This window comes from Balaenoptera physalus (genome assembly GCF_965194825.1).
Source record: "Balaenoptera physalus genome assembly, chromosome: X".
In the NCBI taxonomy this organism is placed as follows: Eukaryota; Metazoa; Chordata; class Mammalia; order Artiodactyla; family Balaenopteridae; genus Balaenoptera; species Balaenoptera physalus.
Window position 1 is genome coordinate 113,943,224 of NC_138903.1, and position 20,769 is coordinate 113,963,992.

General features: G+C 38.2%; 1 protein-coding gene across 1 annotated transcript in view; it reads right to left on the reverse strand.

The window, feature by feature from the left end:
• Positions 1-20,769, reverse strand: part of LOC309652184 (fibrous sheath-interacting protein 2-like) — an 84,680-nt gene that overhangs the window by 25,527 nt on the left and 38,384 nt on the right. Inside the window, 12 exon segments of the mRNA XM_082445693.1 lie at positions 2,796-2,821; positions 2,823-3,550; positions 3,553-3,742; positions 3,746-4,655; positions 4,657-4,757; positions 4,760-5,498; positions 5,500-6,637; positions 6,640-6,725; positions 6,727-7,601; positions 7,895-8,968; positions 8,970-11,048; positions 11,051-11,495. Coding sequence (XP_082301819.1) covers positions 2,796-2,821; positions 2,823-3,550; positions 3,553-3,742; positions 3,746-4,655; positions 4,657-4,757; positions 4,760-5,498; positions 5,500-6,637; positions 6,640-6,725; positions 6,727-7,601; positions 7,895-8,968; positions 8,970-11,048; positions 11,051-11,495 — 8,391 coding nt within the window.

Genomic DNA, 20,769 nt, shown 5'->3' on the forward strand with positions numbered 1-20,769 from the left:
AGCCCAGGACCAGATGGCTTCACAGGCGAATTCTCTCAAACATTTAGAGAAGAGCTAACACCTATCCTTCTCAAACTCTTCCAAAATATAGCAGAGAGAGGAACACTCCCAAACTCATTCTACGAGGCCACCATCACCCTGATACCAAAACCAGACAAAGATGTCACAAAGAAAGAAAACTAGAGGCCAATATCACTGATGAACATAGATGCAAAAATCCTCAACAAAATACTAGCAAACAGAATCCAACAGCACATTAAAAGGATCATACACCATGATCAAGTGGGGTTTATCCAAGGAATGCAAGGATTCTTCAACATACGCAAATCAATCAATGTGATACACTATATTAACAAATTGAAGGAGAAAAACCATATGATCATCTCAATAGAAGCAGAGAAAGCTTTCGACAAAATTCAACACCCATTTATGATAAAAGCCCTGCAGAAAGTAGGCATAGAGGGAACTTTCCTCAACATAATAAAGGCCATATATGACAAACCCACAGCCAACATTGTCCTCAATGGTGAAAAACTGAAACCATTTCCACTAAGATCAGGAACAAGACAAGGTTGCCCACTCTCACCACTATTATTCAACATAGTTTTGGAAGTGTTAGCCACAGCAATCAGAGAAGACAAAGAAATAAAAGGAATCCAAATCGGAAAAGAAGAAGAAAAGCTGTCACTATTTGCAGATGACATGATACTATACGTAGAGAATCCTAAAGATGCTACCAGAAAACTCCTAGAGCTAATCAATGAATTTGGTAAAGTAGCAGGATACAAAATTAATGCACAGAAATCTCTTGCATTTCTATACACTAATGACGAAAAATCTGAAAGTGAAATTAAGAAAACACTCCCGTTTACCATTGCAACAAAAAGAATAAAATATCTAGGAATAAACCTACCTAAGGAGACAAAAGACCTGTATGCAGAAAATTATAAGACACTGATGAAAGAAATTAAAGATGATACAAATAGATGGAGAGATATACCATGTTCCTGGATTGGAAGAATCAACATTGTGAAAATGACTCTACTACCCAAAGCAATCTACAGATAGAATGCAATCCCTATCAAACTACCACTGGCATTTTTCTCAGAACTAGAACAAAAAATTTCACAATTTGTATGGAAACACAAAAGACCCCGAATAGCCAAAGCAATCTTGAGAACGAAAAATTGAGCTGGGGGAATCAGGCTCCCTGACTTCAGATTATATTACAAAGCTTCAGTAATCAAGACAGTTTGGTACTGGCACAAAAACAGAAATATAGATCAATGGAACAGGATAGAAAGCCCAGAGATAAACCCACACACATATGGTCACCTTATGTTTGATAAAGGAGGCAAGCATATACAGTGGAGAAAAGACAGCCTCTTCAATAAGTGGTGCTGGGAAAATTGGACAGGTACATGTAAAAGTATGAAATTAGAACACTCCCTGACACCATGCACAAAAATAAACTCAAAATGGATTAAAGACCTAAGTGTAAGGGCAGACACTATCAAACTCTTAGAGGAAAACATAGGCAGAACACTCTATGACATACATCACAGCAAGATTCTTTTTGACCCAGCTCCCAGAGAAATGGAAATAAAAACACAAATAAACAAATGGGACCTAATGAAACTTAAAAGCTTTTGCACAGCAAAGGAAACCATAAACAAGACCAAAAGACAACCCTCAGAATGGGAGAAAATATTTGCAAATGAAGCAACTGACAAAGGATTAATCTCCAAGATTTACAAGCAGCTCATGCAGCTCAATAACAAAAAAACGAAGAACCCAATCCAAAAATGGGCAGAAGACCTAAATAGACATTTCTCCAAAAAAGATATACAGATGGGCTACAGACACATGAAAGAATGCTCAACATCAGTAATCATTAGAGAAATGCAAATCAAAACTACAATGAGATATCATCTCACACCGGTCAGAATGGCCATCATCAAAAAATCTAGAAACAATAAATGCTGGAGAGGGTGTGGAGGAAACGGAACACTCTTGCACTGTTGGTGGGAATGTAAATTGATACAGCCACTATGGAGAACAGTATGGAGGTTCCTTAAAAAACTACAAATAGAACTACCATACGACCCAACAATCCCACTACTGGGCATATACCCTGAGAAAACCATAGTTCAAAAAGAGTCATGTACCAAAATGTTCATTGCAGCTCTATTTACAATAGCCAGGACATGGAAGCAACCTAAATGTCCATCGACAGATGAATGGATAAAGAAGATGTGGCACATATATACAATGGAATATTACTCAGCCATAAAAAGAAATGAAATGGAGGTATTTGTAATGAGGTGGATGGAGTTAGAGTCTGTCATACAGAGTGAAGTTAAGTCAGAAAGAGAAAAACAAATACAGTATGCTAACACATATATACGGAATCTAAGGAAAAAAAAAAAAGGCCATGAAGAACCTAGTGGCAAGACGGGAATAAAGACACAGACCTACTAGAGAATGGACTTGAGGATATGGGGAGGGGGTGGGGTGAGATGTGACAGGGTAAGAGAGTGTCATGGACATATATACACTACCAAATGTAAAATAGATAGCTAGGGGGAAGCAGCCGCATAGCACAGGGAGATCAGCTCGGTGCTTTGTGACCACCTAGAGGGGTGGGATGGGGAGGGTGGGAGGGAGGGAGATGCAAGAGGGAAGAGAAATGGGAACATATTGTATATGTATAACTGATTCACTTTGTTATAAAGCAGAAGCTAACACACCATTGTAAGGCAATTATGCTTCAATAAAGATGTTTTAAAAAAAATGGCTTCATAGTTTCCATACTTTCGTTAAGTGTGTGGGGTTTGACTTGAAAGGCCATAACTCAACAGCATGGTATTGACAATATTTTCTGCAGCTAAACATATTTTGAGTGGAGAAATGGTTGTCTGTATTTGGTTTGGATTAACAACTGGTTTGGGGGGATCATAGTGAAGCACTCTTTGATTTTCACCTTCTTCCATTTCTCTGAAGAACATGGGGTGCTCTAGTGCTGCTTGTGCAGAGTCACTAGGTTTCTGAGATGATTTTTGTAAGCCAGTGCCTTCGAGGAGAGAGCAGTATCCTTTCACAGCTTGATCAAAGTGGCTGAAGACTTGAGCTTCACTTCTAGAAGATGATGGTTTAAGGTCTGATTCAAGCCCTTCCATTGGCTCTGTGGTTTTAGTTGAATTTCCTGCAGAGTATCTGACATATGAAGGTATATTTGAGGAAGTCTTGTCCTTTATTTTCATATCTTCCTCTGAATAAGACAAGGCAGGGATTTGTGGAGGATCATCCCGGAAGCTAATTCCCTTTGACTTTGAAGTGGACATTCCCATTCCAGTTGCAAATCTGGACCAATTAGCAGTGCAGGCATTTTTAGCTCCTTGGAGCAGATTTTCCTTTGGGTGGCTTTTGCTCATCAACTCATAGAAATAAGTGCACTGGTCCATCAGTGTGCTGATGATCTGACTTGCTACAATGTTTTCTTCAAACATGCTAATTGAAGATGGTTCCTCGTGGAATTTTTCTTTGTCTAGTTCTTAATTATACTAAGCATGTCATTGACAGTATTAACAGTATAAGTAAGCAATTCTGAATGGAATGAGTAAAGCTGTTGAAGGGTAATCTGTATGTTTTCCTGGGAAATCATACTACTTGATTTAGATTCACCAGGAAATTTATTCAGTGTTTGTAACTTGGGCAATATTGTTTTCATTAATGGTTTCCTTTACACAGCAAAAAAGTTTTCAATAGGTGTTCTCACAATTTCAGAAAAAGCATATGTAGAGACATATTTAAACTGTAGGTCTACAAATGACTCTAAGGTGTTCAGAACCCCTTCCAAGATCTCTTGAGCAATTTGGTGGCCAGAGCCCCCCAGTTTTCTGTCTTTCAACTTTGTGTTATAAGTTGGTACATAATTGAGATTGTTTGTTCTCAAGGAACTACGTTTACTTGTAGCAGCAGTTTCTTTCTTGCTTTCTAGTGTTTCTTTACTATCTGTTGTGAACATCTGAGTCAAGAAGCACAACTCTAATTTTTCGAATAGTTTTTCAACAGTTTCCTGGCCAAATGTATTAATTTGTGTTTGGGAATCCTCAACTCTAGAAGCAGCTCTTTTAAAATTATGGTGCCTGCTTTCACAAGGCTCAAGAACTGACAAACTTAAAAGTGAAACAGATTGTTCTAATTCTTTTGCTTTCATTGAAATTTCATTCAAAACAGCCTCAGCTATCGCCGATAGCTTATATTTTTCGTTATCCATGTCACTTGGTTCTGTTTGCCATTTATCAAACATTTGTTTAAAAATATTTTCTTTAGGAAAGATTTTTTCTAGTTGTGAAGAAACATTCTCCGAAGAGAAATGGGCTTCTGGATTTGCAAAAGAGATTGTACTAAAATATCCCTGTGAAAGTTTGAGATCATCTGAGTATGAGCCTTTTATTGGATGGGCCAAATTATTCTTCGTAGCGTATAATCCTTGCAAAACTGCATCAGCTATTTCACTTGCTATCTCAATTTGATCAGAAGGTAAAGTGTTTACATTTACCATTGCTCTATTTTGCCTCACCTCTTGAAATTCATTCACAGTTGTTTCCAGAATATTACTTACTATATCCCTGGAATACATTTTTAGTTTCAGTGGGGAGTTTTGCTCTCACTGAGGGATTTTTGGCATCCCCTGTGGATAGCAGGCCTGGTAGCCCAATGGAAGTCTTGGACTGGTTGCCTCTTAGAGTCTTCTAAGACCTAACTTGGTTTTGCTTTTGGCTTTAGCTCCACTAGGTCCTAGCTGTGGTTTTGTTCCAAACTTAGCCAAAGAGGTAACTTTTGATTTTGTTTTAAAATTTGTTTTAAAACTTGCCTTAGGGCTGCCCTTGGGGCTAGCTTTAGAACTGCATGGCCTCAGATATCGAATTTCATCAGATTGACCTTTAGGGGATGAACTCTCTTCTAGATTCAGCAAAGCAAAATCTGTTATCTTTTTGAGAACCTTTTGGACCAATTGTTCACCCAGTCGCAATGGAGAAAATTGCAATAAAATGTTTTCCAATGAAGTGACACTTCCAATACCTGTGTAAGGATAAACTTGTGGTATCACAGGTTCAGGGGGAACACTTCTTTTTTCTGCTTGTTTCAATTCTCTAAAGCACGATGGATTCATCAGCAGTTCATCATTGCCAGATGCTTCCAATTCTCCCTTGGTCTCACTGTTTTCATATAAAGATGTCATAATTATTGAGAACATTTTTCTGAAAACACTTTCAACTATGTCATTTGCGACACTGTTTATATGTGACTGGAAGGCTTTTTTTTGTGCTGATGTTTTAATTTTAGAATCAGATGTAAAGTGAGGGAGTTCATTAAATGGAGGCCAATGGTCTGTATCTTCCATTACCCTTTGATATACCTTCTTTAAAATATCCTTAACTACACTTAACAAAGAAGTTATATTTTCCTGTCCAGATTCTCCATTTCTAAATTTCTTCCAAAGTCCTTCTCTGGTTTTCTGCTTCTGATATAATTTGGTTTTGACCTGAGCATTTTGAAAAGAGAGGCAGTTCAGTGTTGTCTTCCATTTTTCTTTGACCAGGCAATATTTCATTTTGTACAGTTAGTTGTGTAAAAAGACCAGGGTCCTGCTTTGAGTAAAAGCTACTTGCCTTTAAAGGTATTTTATCATGTAAACTCTTTAAGATGTTGTTGACAGGTTCACTTGCAATGATGTTTTCTTGGAATGAAGTATTATTTTGATATGTATACATCTTTTGGATTTCTAGGTATATGTCATTTTTTATAAGTGTCAAAATGGTACTGGCGATTATGTCAGCATATTCCTTAAGACTAGCTTGTGATACATGAATTGCAGGTCCATGTTTTTCTCTGTAATTAGCAAATATGTAATTTGTGACTTGTTGACTGAGAACGGTTTTAGCTGTTGATATTTTCAGGATATTCATATCTAATGGCATTTGGTTTGATTCAAGAAATACGCTGTCATCTTGTTTACAGTTTGTAAATTCTGGTCCAACATATGGTTTTTCTCTAGTCTCCGTATCAGGAATAAGTAGCAAATCTATTCTTTCTGTGGCAAAAGATTTTAATCTATTCAAAATAGTTTTAGTAATGAAATGAGCATTTTCCTCACATGGCTCAGGAGCAGATTTCTTGGCATCTTGTTTCTTAAGTACAGTTGTCTGATTATCATCAGAATAAGCTGATTTCAGCTGTACATCTCTTTCCTTTCTTGCAAATGGAAATCTCTCCCTTTTCCTTTCATTCATTGAGTCTATAACAGGAGATTGTTGATGCTCTGCTTTGGGAAATGCGTCAGAAAATATCAGAGGCAGTCTTGGAGAAATAGAATCCTTTGCATTTACTGCAAGCATGATAGCAGAAGTGAGATTTTGAAGAACAATATCCACCATACCGTTGGAAATCATAGCAACATCCTCCTTAGGAACTAAAAGCCTAAGAATAGCCTTATTTGCATACTCAGGGTCCCTTTCAGAGTTTGTTTCTAAATGTCTCCCACTTACATTACACTTAAGAGTGGATACAGCAAGTGGGAGATTATTCTCATCTATTGTTCCCTCACAGATGTCAATTAAGATACCTTCAATGTATCTAGTATTTGAAATTGAAGTTTTTCTCGATAATCACTTTTATTGAACAGCTTTTCAACAATATCTTCTGGCCGACCGGGATCAGTCTCTGTCAAATATATTCTTTTCATATTTGCCTTTAGTAGACACAGTATCTAACATTGTGTTAACAACCTGACTTGGAATGCTTTCAGAAGCCACAACATTATGAGTTAATAATGAACTTTTTATTTCTTTATCTAACTTACGTTTGATTCCTTGTAAAATTTGTCTAGCCACTTCTGTTGCATATATATTTAATTTAGAGGCACTCAGTTGACATATTGAGGTGGTCTTTCCTGATTTAGTATGATCCACTGAGCAACAAGAAAATTGGTCATCAGAATATGAATCTTTGGTTGATAAGCATGGTTGGCTTGAAGCAGTCTCATCCTGCTGTAGAGGTAAAGCCATTGGAACTGTGAAATTGATAAGAGGACAAAAGAGGGCTTTTACTTTGGTACTAGCAAATGTTTCTAAATTTGTTAATACTGACTGTATAATATCTTCAACTACATTTATTTTGGTCAGTTTACCAATATTGAATGTGGACTGAAGTGTACATGGATTTCTGTCCAGTATGGTAGAATAAACAGGGGACTTTCCTCCACTGGTATGTTCAGTAAAAGAGATATTTGCTGGAAAGGTGATAGTATTATACCTATTTTCATTTTCATTTCTATCTGTCATAGCAGCAGAATAAAGTTTTTGAAATATGGTTCTAACAACATTATCTGCAGCAATGGTTACATCCGCTTCAGACACTAAAGGGCCCATTGTTTTATCCAGGGATTGAACAGATGTTTGAGCAAGTGGCTCATCACCAGCATGAGGAATGTCACATAAATGGGACTGGGGAAGAGGAAGCACATTTGGTTGATCAATTAAATCATTCTGAAAAATTTCATTCAAAATATTTCTTATAATGGGCACGACTGGGGACTTTTTTTTTCTTCATTTTTATTTTTTATTTATTTATTTATTTTTAACATCTTTATTGGAGTATAATTGCTTTACAATGGTGTGTTAGTTTCTGCTTTATAACAAAGTGAATCAGTTATACATATACATATGTTCCCATATCTCTTCCCTCTTGCGTCTCCCTCCCTCCCACCCTCCCTATCCCACCCCTCTAGGTGGTCACAAAGCACAGAGCTGATCTCCCTGTGCTATGCGGTTGCTTCCCACTAACTATCTATTTTACGTTTGGTAGTGTATATATATACGACTGGGGACTTTTGTAGCTCTTTGAGTTCTACTTCAAATTTTTTTAATGTTCTTTCGAGTTCCCGTTGCTTAAGAGAATCTGATTTAGTTTCTTCTTCTGTTGGTCTTTCCTCTTCAGCACTTTCTTTCTCTGTTTCTGCAGGATCTTCTAGATATGACTCTGGGTCAGCTCCTCCAGGAAGAAAATTTCCATAGGTTGGCCTGTATCTGTAATTTTCAATGCCTCTCTCTTCTGGTTCAGTTTCATTAAACATATCTGGAGAAGTTGCATCCAAAATGAAATGGACTAAATTCTTAAGCGTTTGTTTCTCTTGTAGTGGCTTGCTTATACATGTTTCCAAATCTGGCAAGCTCACATTTAATTCAGTTTGAATAGCTTTCAAAATAGTACTTGACACTTTCTCTGCATGCATGTATAAAGTCGACTGCAATCGTTTTTCACGTGTGTTAGCACAAATGTTGGTATTTTCACTTTCCCAGTATGTCCTGCTGTTCTTTTTATTTCCACTGATTATACCGTCCAGAGTTTCTAAATTTCTATTGGCAAACCCTTCCAATTTAGCAAAAACCATTTTAAGGATATCTGAAGCCATGATTTTCAGTTTATTTAGATGCTTTTCTTTTGTGGTTCCTGTTTTGGGGGCAGTAGTTTTTCCCTTTTTGTTAGTTACGTCTTGGCTACCTGGCCAGGTCACATTGGGCACCATGCTGGAGATTATGTCAGAGCCTCTGCTCATTTCCTCAAGAAGCAAAGCAAATGACAGGCTGTCAGTGTCAATATACTCTGAGATAGCTTTAAATTCTGAATTTTTGAAAATGCAATCTATCTCAACACCACATAATTTTGAAACAATACCTTCTAGAATTGTATGAGAAATTAGCTTAATACTGGACTGCAATGTACTGGTTGTTCTCAAATTCTTATTGATCCCCTCTGTAGTTTGCTCATCAGGTAGGGGAGAATGTTTATCTGAAGGGAGTAAAATATTGCTTTTATTTGTGTTTCCACTTAACACCTCACAAATGCAAGTTGCTAATGAACTTGTCATAATGTCATTACTTAGCTTTGTGACAACAGAGTCTTAATTCATTTTCGGTGTCAGTGAAAAATCCTCTATCTCTAAAATTCTTGGGAGGGCTACTCTTCCTAAGATTTAGATTTTTCTTATTGTATTGTAGTTCTTCCTGGATAGCATCCAAAACAATTTTTATCACTTTAATTGTGTAAACACTAAGGTGAGATCGAGACAAAGATTTCTTGTCAGGCGCAGGCTTTGAATGGGCAGCATGGCTTTCTGGTTTGAAGCAGTTTTGTAATTTTGGACAAATAAATGAGTTCAACTTCTTAAAAATCGTGTTAATGATCTTATCATTAATGTGATCTACAGGTTCAGATGTCGAGCCACTTGCTCCAGGTTCTAACCAGGTATGTTTTGTAGAGTCTACGCCAAGTGCAGATAAAAATTTCTTCCTTTTACTGTCAAACCATGTTGCTAATGGCTCTTTATTTGGTATGTCAGCATTATCTAGAGAAGTTTGATGTACTGATGAAGAATATCCGATAATGTGACTAGAAGCCATGTGAAGTATTTTTAATATAGCATCTACAATATCTTGAGCTACCGTATGGATTTCTGACACAGGGAACATCTGGTCCATCCATTCTTGATGTGACAGATCTTGTGGTTTTCCTGAGGTAAGAAGTGAAGCCTCTCTACCATTTTTATAATCTAAGTGTTCAGAGAGCCCAGAAGATATATCTTTGGGCGTCTGTGCTAAAATACTTCTAACTATATTTTCTGAAGCTTTTTGTATTTGATACGTTTCATCTTGGCTGAAAAGTAAAATGTCTTTTTTCACACCAGGCTTGTCCTTAAAAAGGTCCTTATTATTAAAAGTTGGAAGGTCAGTATTTAATCCCTGATCGTGAAATGCTACTTTGTCTTGATAAGCAGGCTTTGTAGGTAAGTTCATATTGCTTTTGTATTTAAAGCCAGCATTTTCCTTTGTTAACCAGTGATCAGGAACCTGTTCTTGTAATTTTGCTTTTTCATCTTTGATAGATGAAATCAATACATTTTCTACAATTTTGTCTATTTCTTCATTTTCATCTTCAGAATAAAGGACCATGCCAGGAACATTAATAGGTGGAAATAGGCGCCCATACCTAGGAGCATTAGTTACTCTGGTGCTGGTGACTCTGTTCTCTTCTTCAGTGCCAGAAGGACTGCTCATTCTGGAGTGTCTACTCTTTTGGACATCTGTTTTCACTGGTGTCTGATGTAGCTGAGCCAAGATATCATCAAGTAGCTGAAGGATGATCACTGTTTCTTCAGTTGCAATGAGCCTTTCATTATTAAGTCCAATTTGTATATAGCCTAGTATAGTGCTGATTGCTTCCTCTGTATAACCAACCAGAGAGGACTGAGAAAAAATATTTGACACTAAATTTTGTATTTCTTCCTTGCCAATCAAATTGGCAGCATCAGCTTCAACACTGGATTTCCTTTTGCTGGCTCTTTGAAGGAATGTATATGTTGGATCTTCCCTGTGTTGCTGATAAGCCAGTTCAGTTGTGATTTCAAGATGAACAAGTTCACTTTGCTTAGAAGATGCAAGAGCCGTCAGCTTTTCTAAAATCACATGAACCATATTCTCTGCAATATCATTCATGTTTTCCAAAACATAGGGCAGTGAAGCTTTTGAAGTTTTTTCTTTTGGAGAAATGACATGTTCTCCACTGACTAAGTTTGATTTAAAGTGAACGGATACATTTTCTTGTGAAAATTCCTCGGTACATTTTTTCTCAACTGCAGACTGTAGCTTCTCAAGCACATTTTCCATAATTTCAGCAGCTGCTGAGGAAATATCAACAATGGAGAGTAAGTCTCCTTTGTCAGTATCAGTTTGGTCAACCAAAGCTTCGGCCGTAACAAAGGAAAGGGTGGGGATGGTCTGGGTTAATTCAGACACCATTTCATGAAAAATGTTTCCTAAAATCAACTCAGTTTCCTCTTTTAGGTGATATTTAAAGTTAACTAAAACATCATTTAACTCCTGCATCTCATTTACAGCTTTTGCTTTTTCATCAGGAGACAGTGGGCGTTCTAAGCCATCTGTTTCAGTGGTAGCATCTTTACATTTCCTCGTGCCTGTTTCAATCAGTGCAACAAGGTGACTATTGGATTTACAGGTTTTAAGCTTGTGGGGGGTTCAGGTTTCTCATTATATTTAGGTTCGGGGGTTTTAGGTTTCTTTTCTGAGTGTTCTTTCCTATGATACGTTCTTTCTACATCTGTTCTTTCTTTATGGGCAGGAGATGATTTTGACGGTGCCACTGGTTGCCCTATTGACCTGTCAGCTGCCTCTGCACAGGGCTCTGCCTGAACCATCTTACTTGTTTCATATAGAAATGTTTCACGGCATGTGCTACAGCAACTCTCACTATCAGAAGACAGGGTAGAGTCATCAGGCATTGGGTATGTAATATTTCGCGACCTTTCTTCATATTTTGTGATGGCTGGATATAATACATTGGTCACTGCAGCCACAACGCAGGTCATTATATTTTGAATTATACTGTTCAGTTCTTCAGAAGTTATCTGGAAAGGAGGTGAGCGGGGATACAAGGGAAATCACATATGAATTTACTCTATTTTAGGGACAGGGACTAACCTTTAATTCCTTTTATCAAACAATGCATAGCTACAATCCAGCCATGGCGTATAGAAAGAAAATAGGGAATCTATTTAGAACACCAGATTAGTTTCAAGTTGGTTTATTCTCTGTGGCTGTGATCTATTTTTTGAATAAGATTTCCTTTGATTCAAAATCCCTTGGACCCTATACTTGTGCTCCTAAGTGTATAGTTACACCACCACCTAGATTGTCTAATTGTTGAATATATTGTATAGTGTTAAATACATTGCACCCTTAAAGCTGTCTGTCCATTTTATCTTTGTTTCAAAAATCTGAACATATGGCTAGCATATACTTGAGCTCATTGTTGGTGAAATTTAAATGTTAATAAAATAGTACACCCATTAAAATAAAATGAAGCAGAAAAAACCCCCAAAATCCCTTGGAACTATAAAAGTTTATTGCTGAGGATAAATGGCTTCCTGGTTAAAAAAAAACAGCCAAGTGGGTGTCTAGGCTCATAGAAAACAAATGCTCTGGCAAGAAATAAGACTCTGTTTATGACCCAAGCAATATTTCTTAAAAATACAAACCAGGTTACCTGTAACAAACTGTTTCATGAAACAAATTCACAGTTCAAACATTTATGTGCCTTTGCGGATATAGCCTCCTTTTACTTAGGCATCCATTTAGCTAGGAGATGAGGGTAAAAAATGAAGCCCCATAGTGGAGGGGTCAGCCTGTGGGTTCTGTGGCTGGCCTGTTGCTGCCTTCCTCTGTCAATTGACTGTGTTTATATATGCAAACGACTACAGCTAGTTGTTCAAGTTTAATCAGTGGGCAACGGTTAGCACTGATGATTTAAGGGAAATGAACAGGCTTAGGTCCAACAAAAGATTATCAGTGCAAACTGTCTTGGATTGGGAGGCAGAGGACAGCTCAAGAAATAAAGAAACACATTAATTTCGGAAGGAAAAAAGGCTGAGCCAGAACTCGTACTCAAAGGGCCAGAAGGCCAAGCAATGGAGGGAAGTTGGGGCTCTTTTAGTATGAGCTGAAGTAGAAACCCAGGGACCAGACTTGAATGGCCATTTCCTCATGGTTAATTATGCTCACTATTACAGCTTAGACTGGACCAGGGGCAGATGCAAAGTGCACCTGCCAAACTCTATAACTGTTTATGTATGTGTACTTATTGCAGATATATTTTGGGATCATAAAAATCCTTTTGCCTATAATAAAACAGTATTCTTTTTAAAGTTGTTATCCTCAAGACAGCCAGACCAGGAGTGTGTACCTTCCACAGGAACTCTATTTCTCAAGGCTGTGGCTACAAGTCAGTGGCAGCAAAGGCTGGATGCCTGGCATTTTAGCTGTGCATTGTTTGATATCCTGGCATTTGGGCACCCTATTCCCTATAATGTTGTTGTTGCCTCAGAATTATCTCCAAAGGTAGCCCCATATTGTTCAGGTTTAGGCCAACATTCAAAGTTAACACCTTGCCGTATGTAGCATATTCTCTCCTGACCCAGTAGATAAGGTTTGAGGGACGCTTCAAGGAAAAGCTGTTTTATTCGAGTCCATTTCCCAAATCTCCTAATGCATTTTTTATTGTGATAAAATACACATAACGTAAAATTTACCATTTTAAAGTTATAGTTCAGCAGCATTAGGTACATTGACAATGTTGTACAAACATCACTACTATCTAGCTCTTGTAATGTATTTTTTTAATATATGTTTACCTACTTTTCTTTTTTTTTAATTAATTAATTTATTTATTTATTTATTTTTGGCTGTGTTGGGTCTTTGTTTCTGTGCGAGGGCTTTCTCTAGTTGTGGCAAGCGGGGGCCACTCTTCATCGCGGTGTGCGGGCCTCTCACTATCGCGGCCTCTCTTGCTGCGGAGCACAGGCTCCAGACGCGCAGGCTCAGTAATTGTGGCTCACGGGCCCAGCCGCTCCGCCGCATGTGGGATCCTCCCAGACCAGGGCTCGAACCCGTGTCCCCTGCATTGGCAGGCATATTCTCAACCACTGCGCCACCAGGGAAGCCCCTCGTAATGTATTTTTTTTTCACCTATTGTGCAGACCAGAAAATGGCTACTGAGTTTGAAAAACATAGTTTGAAATGACAGCATATGGTTGAAAAAGACTTGTTTTACTTATGTAAAATGTCCTAAATCAAACACTTCTAAGAATAACGTTTAAACATTAATAAGTAAGTTACTCACCTTCTTGGTCTAAATTGATCTAAATCCGTTCCAATACATATGAGCTAAGAATTTCAATATATATTATTTTCTTATCACCGGAGATAACGTACAGCAGACCTACATTACTACTCTTAGGGTAGCTGAGAAAAAGCATGCCCAACTTTGACATATAAAATTGGGACATTCATCAAGTTTTTAATGAAGCGAAATGCGATAAGTAGAATCTGATTATTCAGCTCATTTTCACTATACTATTAAACCAAGAAATATCGTTTTGGTGCCAGTATGTCTCAGCCTTTGTGTTTGTTGCACATTCTATGAATTGATCAGGTGTATGTGTGAAAGAGTGTGTGAGTGTGCTACTCCCCTGAACCCCTTTCTTGTTCATGATTCCTCTGCCTAGCCCCAGAGTTGGGGCTTATCAAATTTACCCTCTTCTCTGCCTGGCCCAAGTTGCAGCTCTCTTGTGACCAGGTCCCTTCTTTTGATGGAGTAGCCATCCTAAGACTCTTCTTACTCCCAGGAGAATTAAGAGACCGATCTAGGCATCCTGGCTCACCTGCCTGAGGGGCAGGATGCTCAGCCCTGAGCCAGATCTGCAGGAGTCTGCCAAGGCATTTCCCTTAATGTCTTCCCATTATGGAGTGGGTTTGTGGTATTTGATGCTTTCCCCATGATGATTAAACCTCCTAAGCCTCCCCCAATCTACCCTCCTGAGCCCCCTGGGCAAAAGGCCAATAACAGTAACTTTGTACCCCCCTTAACAATAACTCTTTTAACAATAATTTTGGACCTCTGCAAAACTCAAGTTTAACTGAGAGTGAAAGGCAAGGAAGAGAAAAAGGCAAAGAGGGAAACTGACTAATATCAGCAGATCATTTTGCTGGTTGTCTGATTCACAGATTTTTCTCTAATAACATATTAGAAAATATCCTTAATTGCTTTATCAGTGAGTTTCATCGTACATACTTTTTCTTGACAGTGATTTTGATGGTAGTCTTGTTGCCTGAAAAAGTAAAAAGAGATTGATTTTATTTCTTATGGTTAATAATTTATGTAACTTTCCTCCGAATTCCTAATCATTGAATCAGATTACCCGCTTTGTGCTTGGGAGTTTTTTTTTTCCTCCCCAGCAATTCACAGAGAAGAATAAGCTTTATTTTTTATCTAACCCTCCTATTTAGCCTCTTATTTAGAAATTGGCCCCTGGGTATAGGACATGCTCTATTAATTACTCAGAGGAGTAGAGTAATTGCTGCATAAAGAGTAGAATAATAGGTGCTGAGTAAACTAACACCTATCTGATATTACCACTCTTGATCCACCTTAGCCATGTTTGTTCTGTAGTGAGTTGAGAAGAGCATGGATGGGGTTGGAGAGAGAGGGGATGGGCTAGTCCTTTTTGCCTGTCCTGCTTGATCAGAGCTTTCTGATAATTCACTTTCTACCCACCTCCTCAAAATTCCTAATCTCCTCTCCTCGCCCCACAGTAGGAAAACATCTATGGATGATCCACTGACAATGATAGATTAAAATAACGGGTTTCAGATCATATGCAATACCAAATTAGATGGAGCCCTTTTCTAGGTATCACAATATTCTATTCTGTGTTCTAATCAGAATTATTTGTTATGACCTACTACATGGAACCAAACTTATATTTTACTAAATTGTAGCAAGAGAACAACAAAATCATGTAAATTATAGAATAATAACAAAAAGTTTTAAAAAATCAAGGCCTAAGACTAATTATGATTTACTTTCATATTTTTCTGCCTCCATGGATCCCTTGCCTCTCTTCTTCTTGACCTTCTTAAAGGAAGCATGGTGCTTCTATTTTCATTTTTACTTGGCCTGCCTTTATGTTATCAGATTTACTTTTTCCTCCAAGGCCTAGCAATTTAATTTTGAGACATACAGTCAGACTGTGAAATTACAACCTAAATCCTAGCAGGAAAAGGTCTCAGTTAGGGTTAGGCATCAGTAACCCATCCACAGACTAATACCTTTTTGCAATATAGAACCTAGAACATGAATGCTCACATCAGTGACATAATTCCTATCCTTTGGCTTCATTCATTTTTCTAAGACCCAGTTTCTTAGGCCAACTCTAGCACAATTTCTTTTTTGTAGATCCTCTGCAATCCAATGCACCCCGATTCTTTTTTTCTGCTCTCCCTATCTTATACCACAGGCAGCAAGTGGAGTCCTGTGTATGTTTCTACCTGTCCCCACAGACTTTCTGTCCCAAAGGCATGCATTTAGATAAAAGGAAATAGCACAGAACTAAGAACAAAACTAACCATACAGATCAGAAAAGCCTTATATAAGACCACTAGAAACTAGTTGTAATATTGTATCCAAATCTGCAATTTGCAGTGAATTATCAGTTTCTCTTTGGAGTCAATTGAGCAGAAACATGCAAATGAACTCACTGTTATGTTGGAAAGTTCCACCACAGTTCTAGGAGTGCCATAATATTCCATCCACTTTTCCCTAGTCTTAGGTGGTTTTCCCTAATAGGTTGATGCTACTAAAGCATCTAAGGTTTAGGTCATTTGTACTGCCAACTCTCTACTTCTTAAATAAAGAGAGCAGTGATATTAATGATAATTAGTTTAGAAGCCCCAAAGATAAGGCACAGTTTTTCACCATTTAACTTGCTATGTCATAAAACTATAAATATAACCTTTCTCTTCCTAACCTTCTCCTCCATACAACCTCACTTTAGTCCAAAAGATAACTGGCCAACCACCCCTTGAAGATTAATGTGACAAGACTGAATTTTAGTCTGTCTGCCTAATCCTTCTGAATATCTAAGTTTTAATGTAACTGGTGATCCTCTACTGGTACCTCAGGCCCACAGCTTTGGGGTGGTGTCTCATACCTCCTGATCATACATACATGTAGTCCATTCTATTGCCAAATCCATTTACTCATTCCAGTGGTTGAATGGGATTTAAAAGCAGCACCTCTGTATCCTAACATCAGTGTTCCAATCTGATAAGCCAAAAACTGGGTATAGTTCCATGGGTGGCCCTCCCTTTGCTTAACATTTTATCCTCTGTCCTGCCCTCAATTCACTCTCTGGTATTGCTCATGTCTCCCTGTCTTTTCTCCTGGTGCTTTGTGAAGCACAAATGAGGTCAGGGGCAGTGCTTTATTCATCTTGGTATCTGTCTAATAACCAGCACTATGCTTTGAACATAGTAGGTTCTCAAGAAAGTTTGGTAAATAAATTTCCATTTAACATATTTTAGCTCTATGTGTACAAATGAAGGCCACTGTGCAGGCTACAAATCATTAATGGACTTCTGCAGCCAGCACCTACTTAACTGTCTTCAATTTGTCGTATATGATGCTATCAGGGGTGTTCAGCAAAGTTACTAATTTGATAATATTACATCTCTCCTCAAAACCTTAGACTGTCACTCAGTGAGTGAAATACAAACTTCTGAGCACAGTCTTCAGGGCAACAGACTCACTGCCTTCTTTACTCTGTTTCTCCTCCCATCTTCTATCCCAATCATCAGAACATACTCAGTATCTAAATGCAAAGCTTAATAATTACAACTGTTTACCACATCGCTATCTTATCACATTTGCTTCCTCCTGTCCTGACTTTGTTTCCTAATTCTATTTTATTAAGCTTACTGTGTATGTCCTTTACGTTAGCATTAGAAAAAACAGAGAACCAAGGAGTTGGAGGAAGAGAAGAGAGAGGAGGTAAATGGTGGAACAGACATGATGTGTCCACAGTTGAGTCTTGGGAAGCAAAGAGCTGCATCAGAACAAGAGGACTAAGCCAAAGGCCTTGAACCTGGGTTCTTTTCTGTAAGGTAAAGGAATGTGACATGGGTGCAATGGGCAGAGCCATACCAGATGTGTTGTAGCTAGGTTTTCTTGTGCTGTGTCCTGGAATTGTCCTAGGTATAGCTAAAGGTATTTTAACCCTGTGTATTTGAGAGGAATGGGAGAGAAGCTCCAGGTCATATACAGAGTTCTTCATCTTAGCTGATTTTTAATAAAAGGGTATCCAGAGCATTTGCTATTGAAAAGACTCAAGTGATTCTGTAGTTCTGTAGTCTAGGGTGGGAGTTGGGCAGGAGGAAGAGGGAGGCAGGAATTAACACTCTATAAAACTACACATAATCATTATCCTCTCACTTTTATTTCTTGAAACTACCTTGATACTGAGCTAGTCAGTTTCCTTCCTTCAGCATCCTTGTATCCCATGAGCCCTCAGCAAATCAGACAAGCTGACTGCTGTCACTCCTACCCCCAAATCCTTTTCTAAGAAGCTTGGTCTGAACATCAACACCATTTACCACCACACACTACTTCACTTTACCCAACCATTTGCATCAGAGTTTGGGATTTATAAAAACTATCCTGAACCTCATTTGGTTTGTTGAGTGTTTAAAAGATGATGGTGTTGGGTATGTGTGTTCCATCAGGAGTTATTTTATGTGCATGAACTATTATTCAAGTTTGAGGGGAATAGGACATCAGCAGAATGGGTGGCCACCAAGGTTTGAGGGATGAAAGGCTCCCAGGCCAAAGGAAAGTTCTCCACTGGCCTTTATTTTGCATCATGAGAGACTGATTACTTCGGATTACAGTGCAAATATCCTTAGGGGGGTAACAGATTAAGTCATTAATACTATATAGTAAACTAATTTGTCATCATTAGAAAACCAGTAACCTCAAAAGGCAGAAGTAATGCAGCATTTTTGAGTGGGGACAGGGGAAAAGAATAGATCCAGATCCCAGAAGTAGTGCTCCCTGAGAGGGGAGTGAAAGTACTGTCTATAAGGGGAGCCCAGGACTAAAGAGAGAACAAAGAGAGAAGGAGGTGGAAGAGCACGAACAACTAACTTTGCCTACTTTACAATTTTAGCTTAGTCCTGAGAGGTTGCAAAAGGCGAGAGTTTTACTACAGACAAGTAAAACTACAAGAATGGAGGATTCAAACAGCACTCCTGTGTAATTATTTAAATATTAATTTAAAACAACACATTACTTTATTAAGTTTTCTTAGATACTTACTTAATTGATGAGTCGTGAGAAAAGAAGATTCTGGGAGCTGCAGGTGAATTTTCAGAGAGAAAAAGAAAATTACTCTTTATTGGTATCCTTCATGGGCTACTTGTAAAATGGTAATTAACATATCTTAATAGGTCTTTTATTCCCTGCTGTCAATGCTCTGTTTAAACCCTCCAGGGACTACCAGTCAGGCATCAAATATACCTTAAGATCTGGGATGATTGCCTTCCTCACCAGCCTCATCTCTGGTCACCATTCTTCTACATATATTCTATGCTCCAGACATACTGAACAACACGCAGTTCCCTTTGCCTCTGCCCTTACTATTTCCCTTGTAACTCTAGTGTCCCTCTTAAATTTCTCACTTTTAGGACTCATTCAGCTTGTGTCACCTCCTTAAGAGAGCCTTCCTTGATATCTGCCTAGATAGACGCATTCTCTGTCAATGCTCCTGAAGCACCCTATACACCCTTCTGTTATAGGACTTACTATGCTGTATTGTGAGTACTAGATTACAGTGACTGGCATATACTAAGCACTCAAGAACATTTATTTGTTGAATTAATTCTTCTTCTTCTTTTTTGACTGTGCCACGCGGCACACGGGATCTTAGTTCCCCAACCATGGATCGAACTCGCGCCCCCTGCAGTGGAAGCGCCGAGTCTTAACCACTGGACCTCCAGGGAAGTCCCTTGAATTAATTCTTTAACACATGCATTGGCTCAATGTTTGTTCATTAGTCTGCCTGTCATTAATCTCTTCCCGCTCAAATACTGTCTAACATGCTTTGTATGCCATCTAGCAAAGTTCCATAAGTGGATTTTAGTAACTATTTCTGGATAATGATACTAAAGCAAGTTTTCATGTAGAATACATCCATAGGAATACTGGGATGGTGTATGTCAATTGTGCACAATCATGACTAAACAGTCTTAGACAAACAGAATACTTTGAATAATAGAAAGTATTAGAAAGTATTGGTAGTATTACCAATTAAAGCCAGTTCAAAGTCAAGGTGAATATCTATTTATTTTTCTCCCAATAAATGTAAAGTGTATTGTGAATAACCAGTAAATTCCAACAATCTGCATAGAAGTTTTACTTAAATTCTATGTACCTTCTTGAGTTTCTTTGTGTATGAGTATGTTTTTGAGTGTGTACAGTTTTGGAAACGAAGGAGCTGGAATTAATAGTGAACAAACCTGAAAAAAAGTGTGACGATAATACTGTTGTGGTGTTTTTGAAATATGTCTACAAATTCTTTCATAATACTCCCTCCTGTGGTGGAGGTTAATTCTTTTCTCCTAAGTGTGGGTTGGACTTAGTGACTTGCTTCTAATGAATATATAGTGGAAGTGATGGTGTATAACTTCTGAGACTAGGTTGTAAAATATAGTGTGGCTTCAGCCCCTTTCTCTTGGATCGCTCACTCTGGGGGAAGCCAGATGCCATATCATGAGGATGCACAGAGATGTATGGAGATGCCCACATGGTGAGGAACTGAGACTTCCTGCCAACAGCCATGTGAGTGAGAAACCTTGGAAGTGAATCTTCCAGTCGCAGTCAAGCCTTTAGGATGACTGCAGCAGCCCTGGATGACATCTTGACCATAACCTCATGAGAGACCCTGAATCAGAACCATCCAGCTAAGTTGCTTCTGTATTCCTAACCACAGAAACTGTGAGATGACTTTTTTTTAAGCTGCCAGGTTTTAGGGTTTTTTTTTTTTGCTTATTCAGCAATAGATAAATAATGGTGCGGTTAAAAGAATAAGGAACTCTTCTATGGTTTCTAGCAACATGGTGCGTTAAATATCCTAAAGAGCCTAACTGTGTAAAACCTATTAGAAATGCAATGGGAATTTGATAAAAATACAATTATAGTATAGAACTTCCATACACCTCTTTGATGGCTGGACACATCTAGCAGACAGTAAGAAAAGAGTCTAGTAGACAAAAAAATCAGTAAAGATGTATAATAATT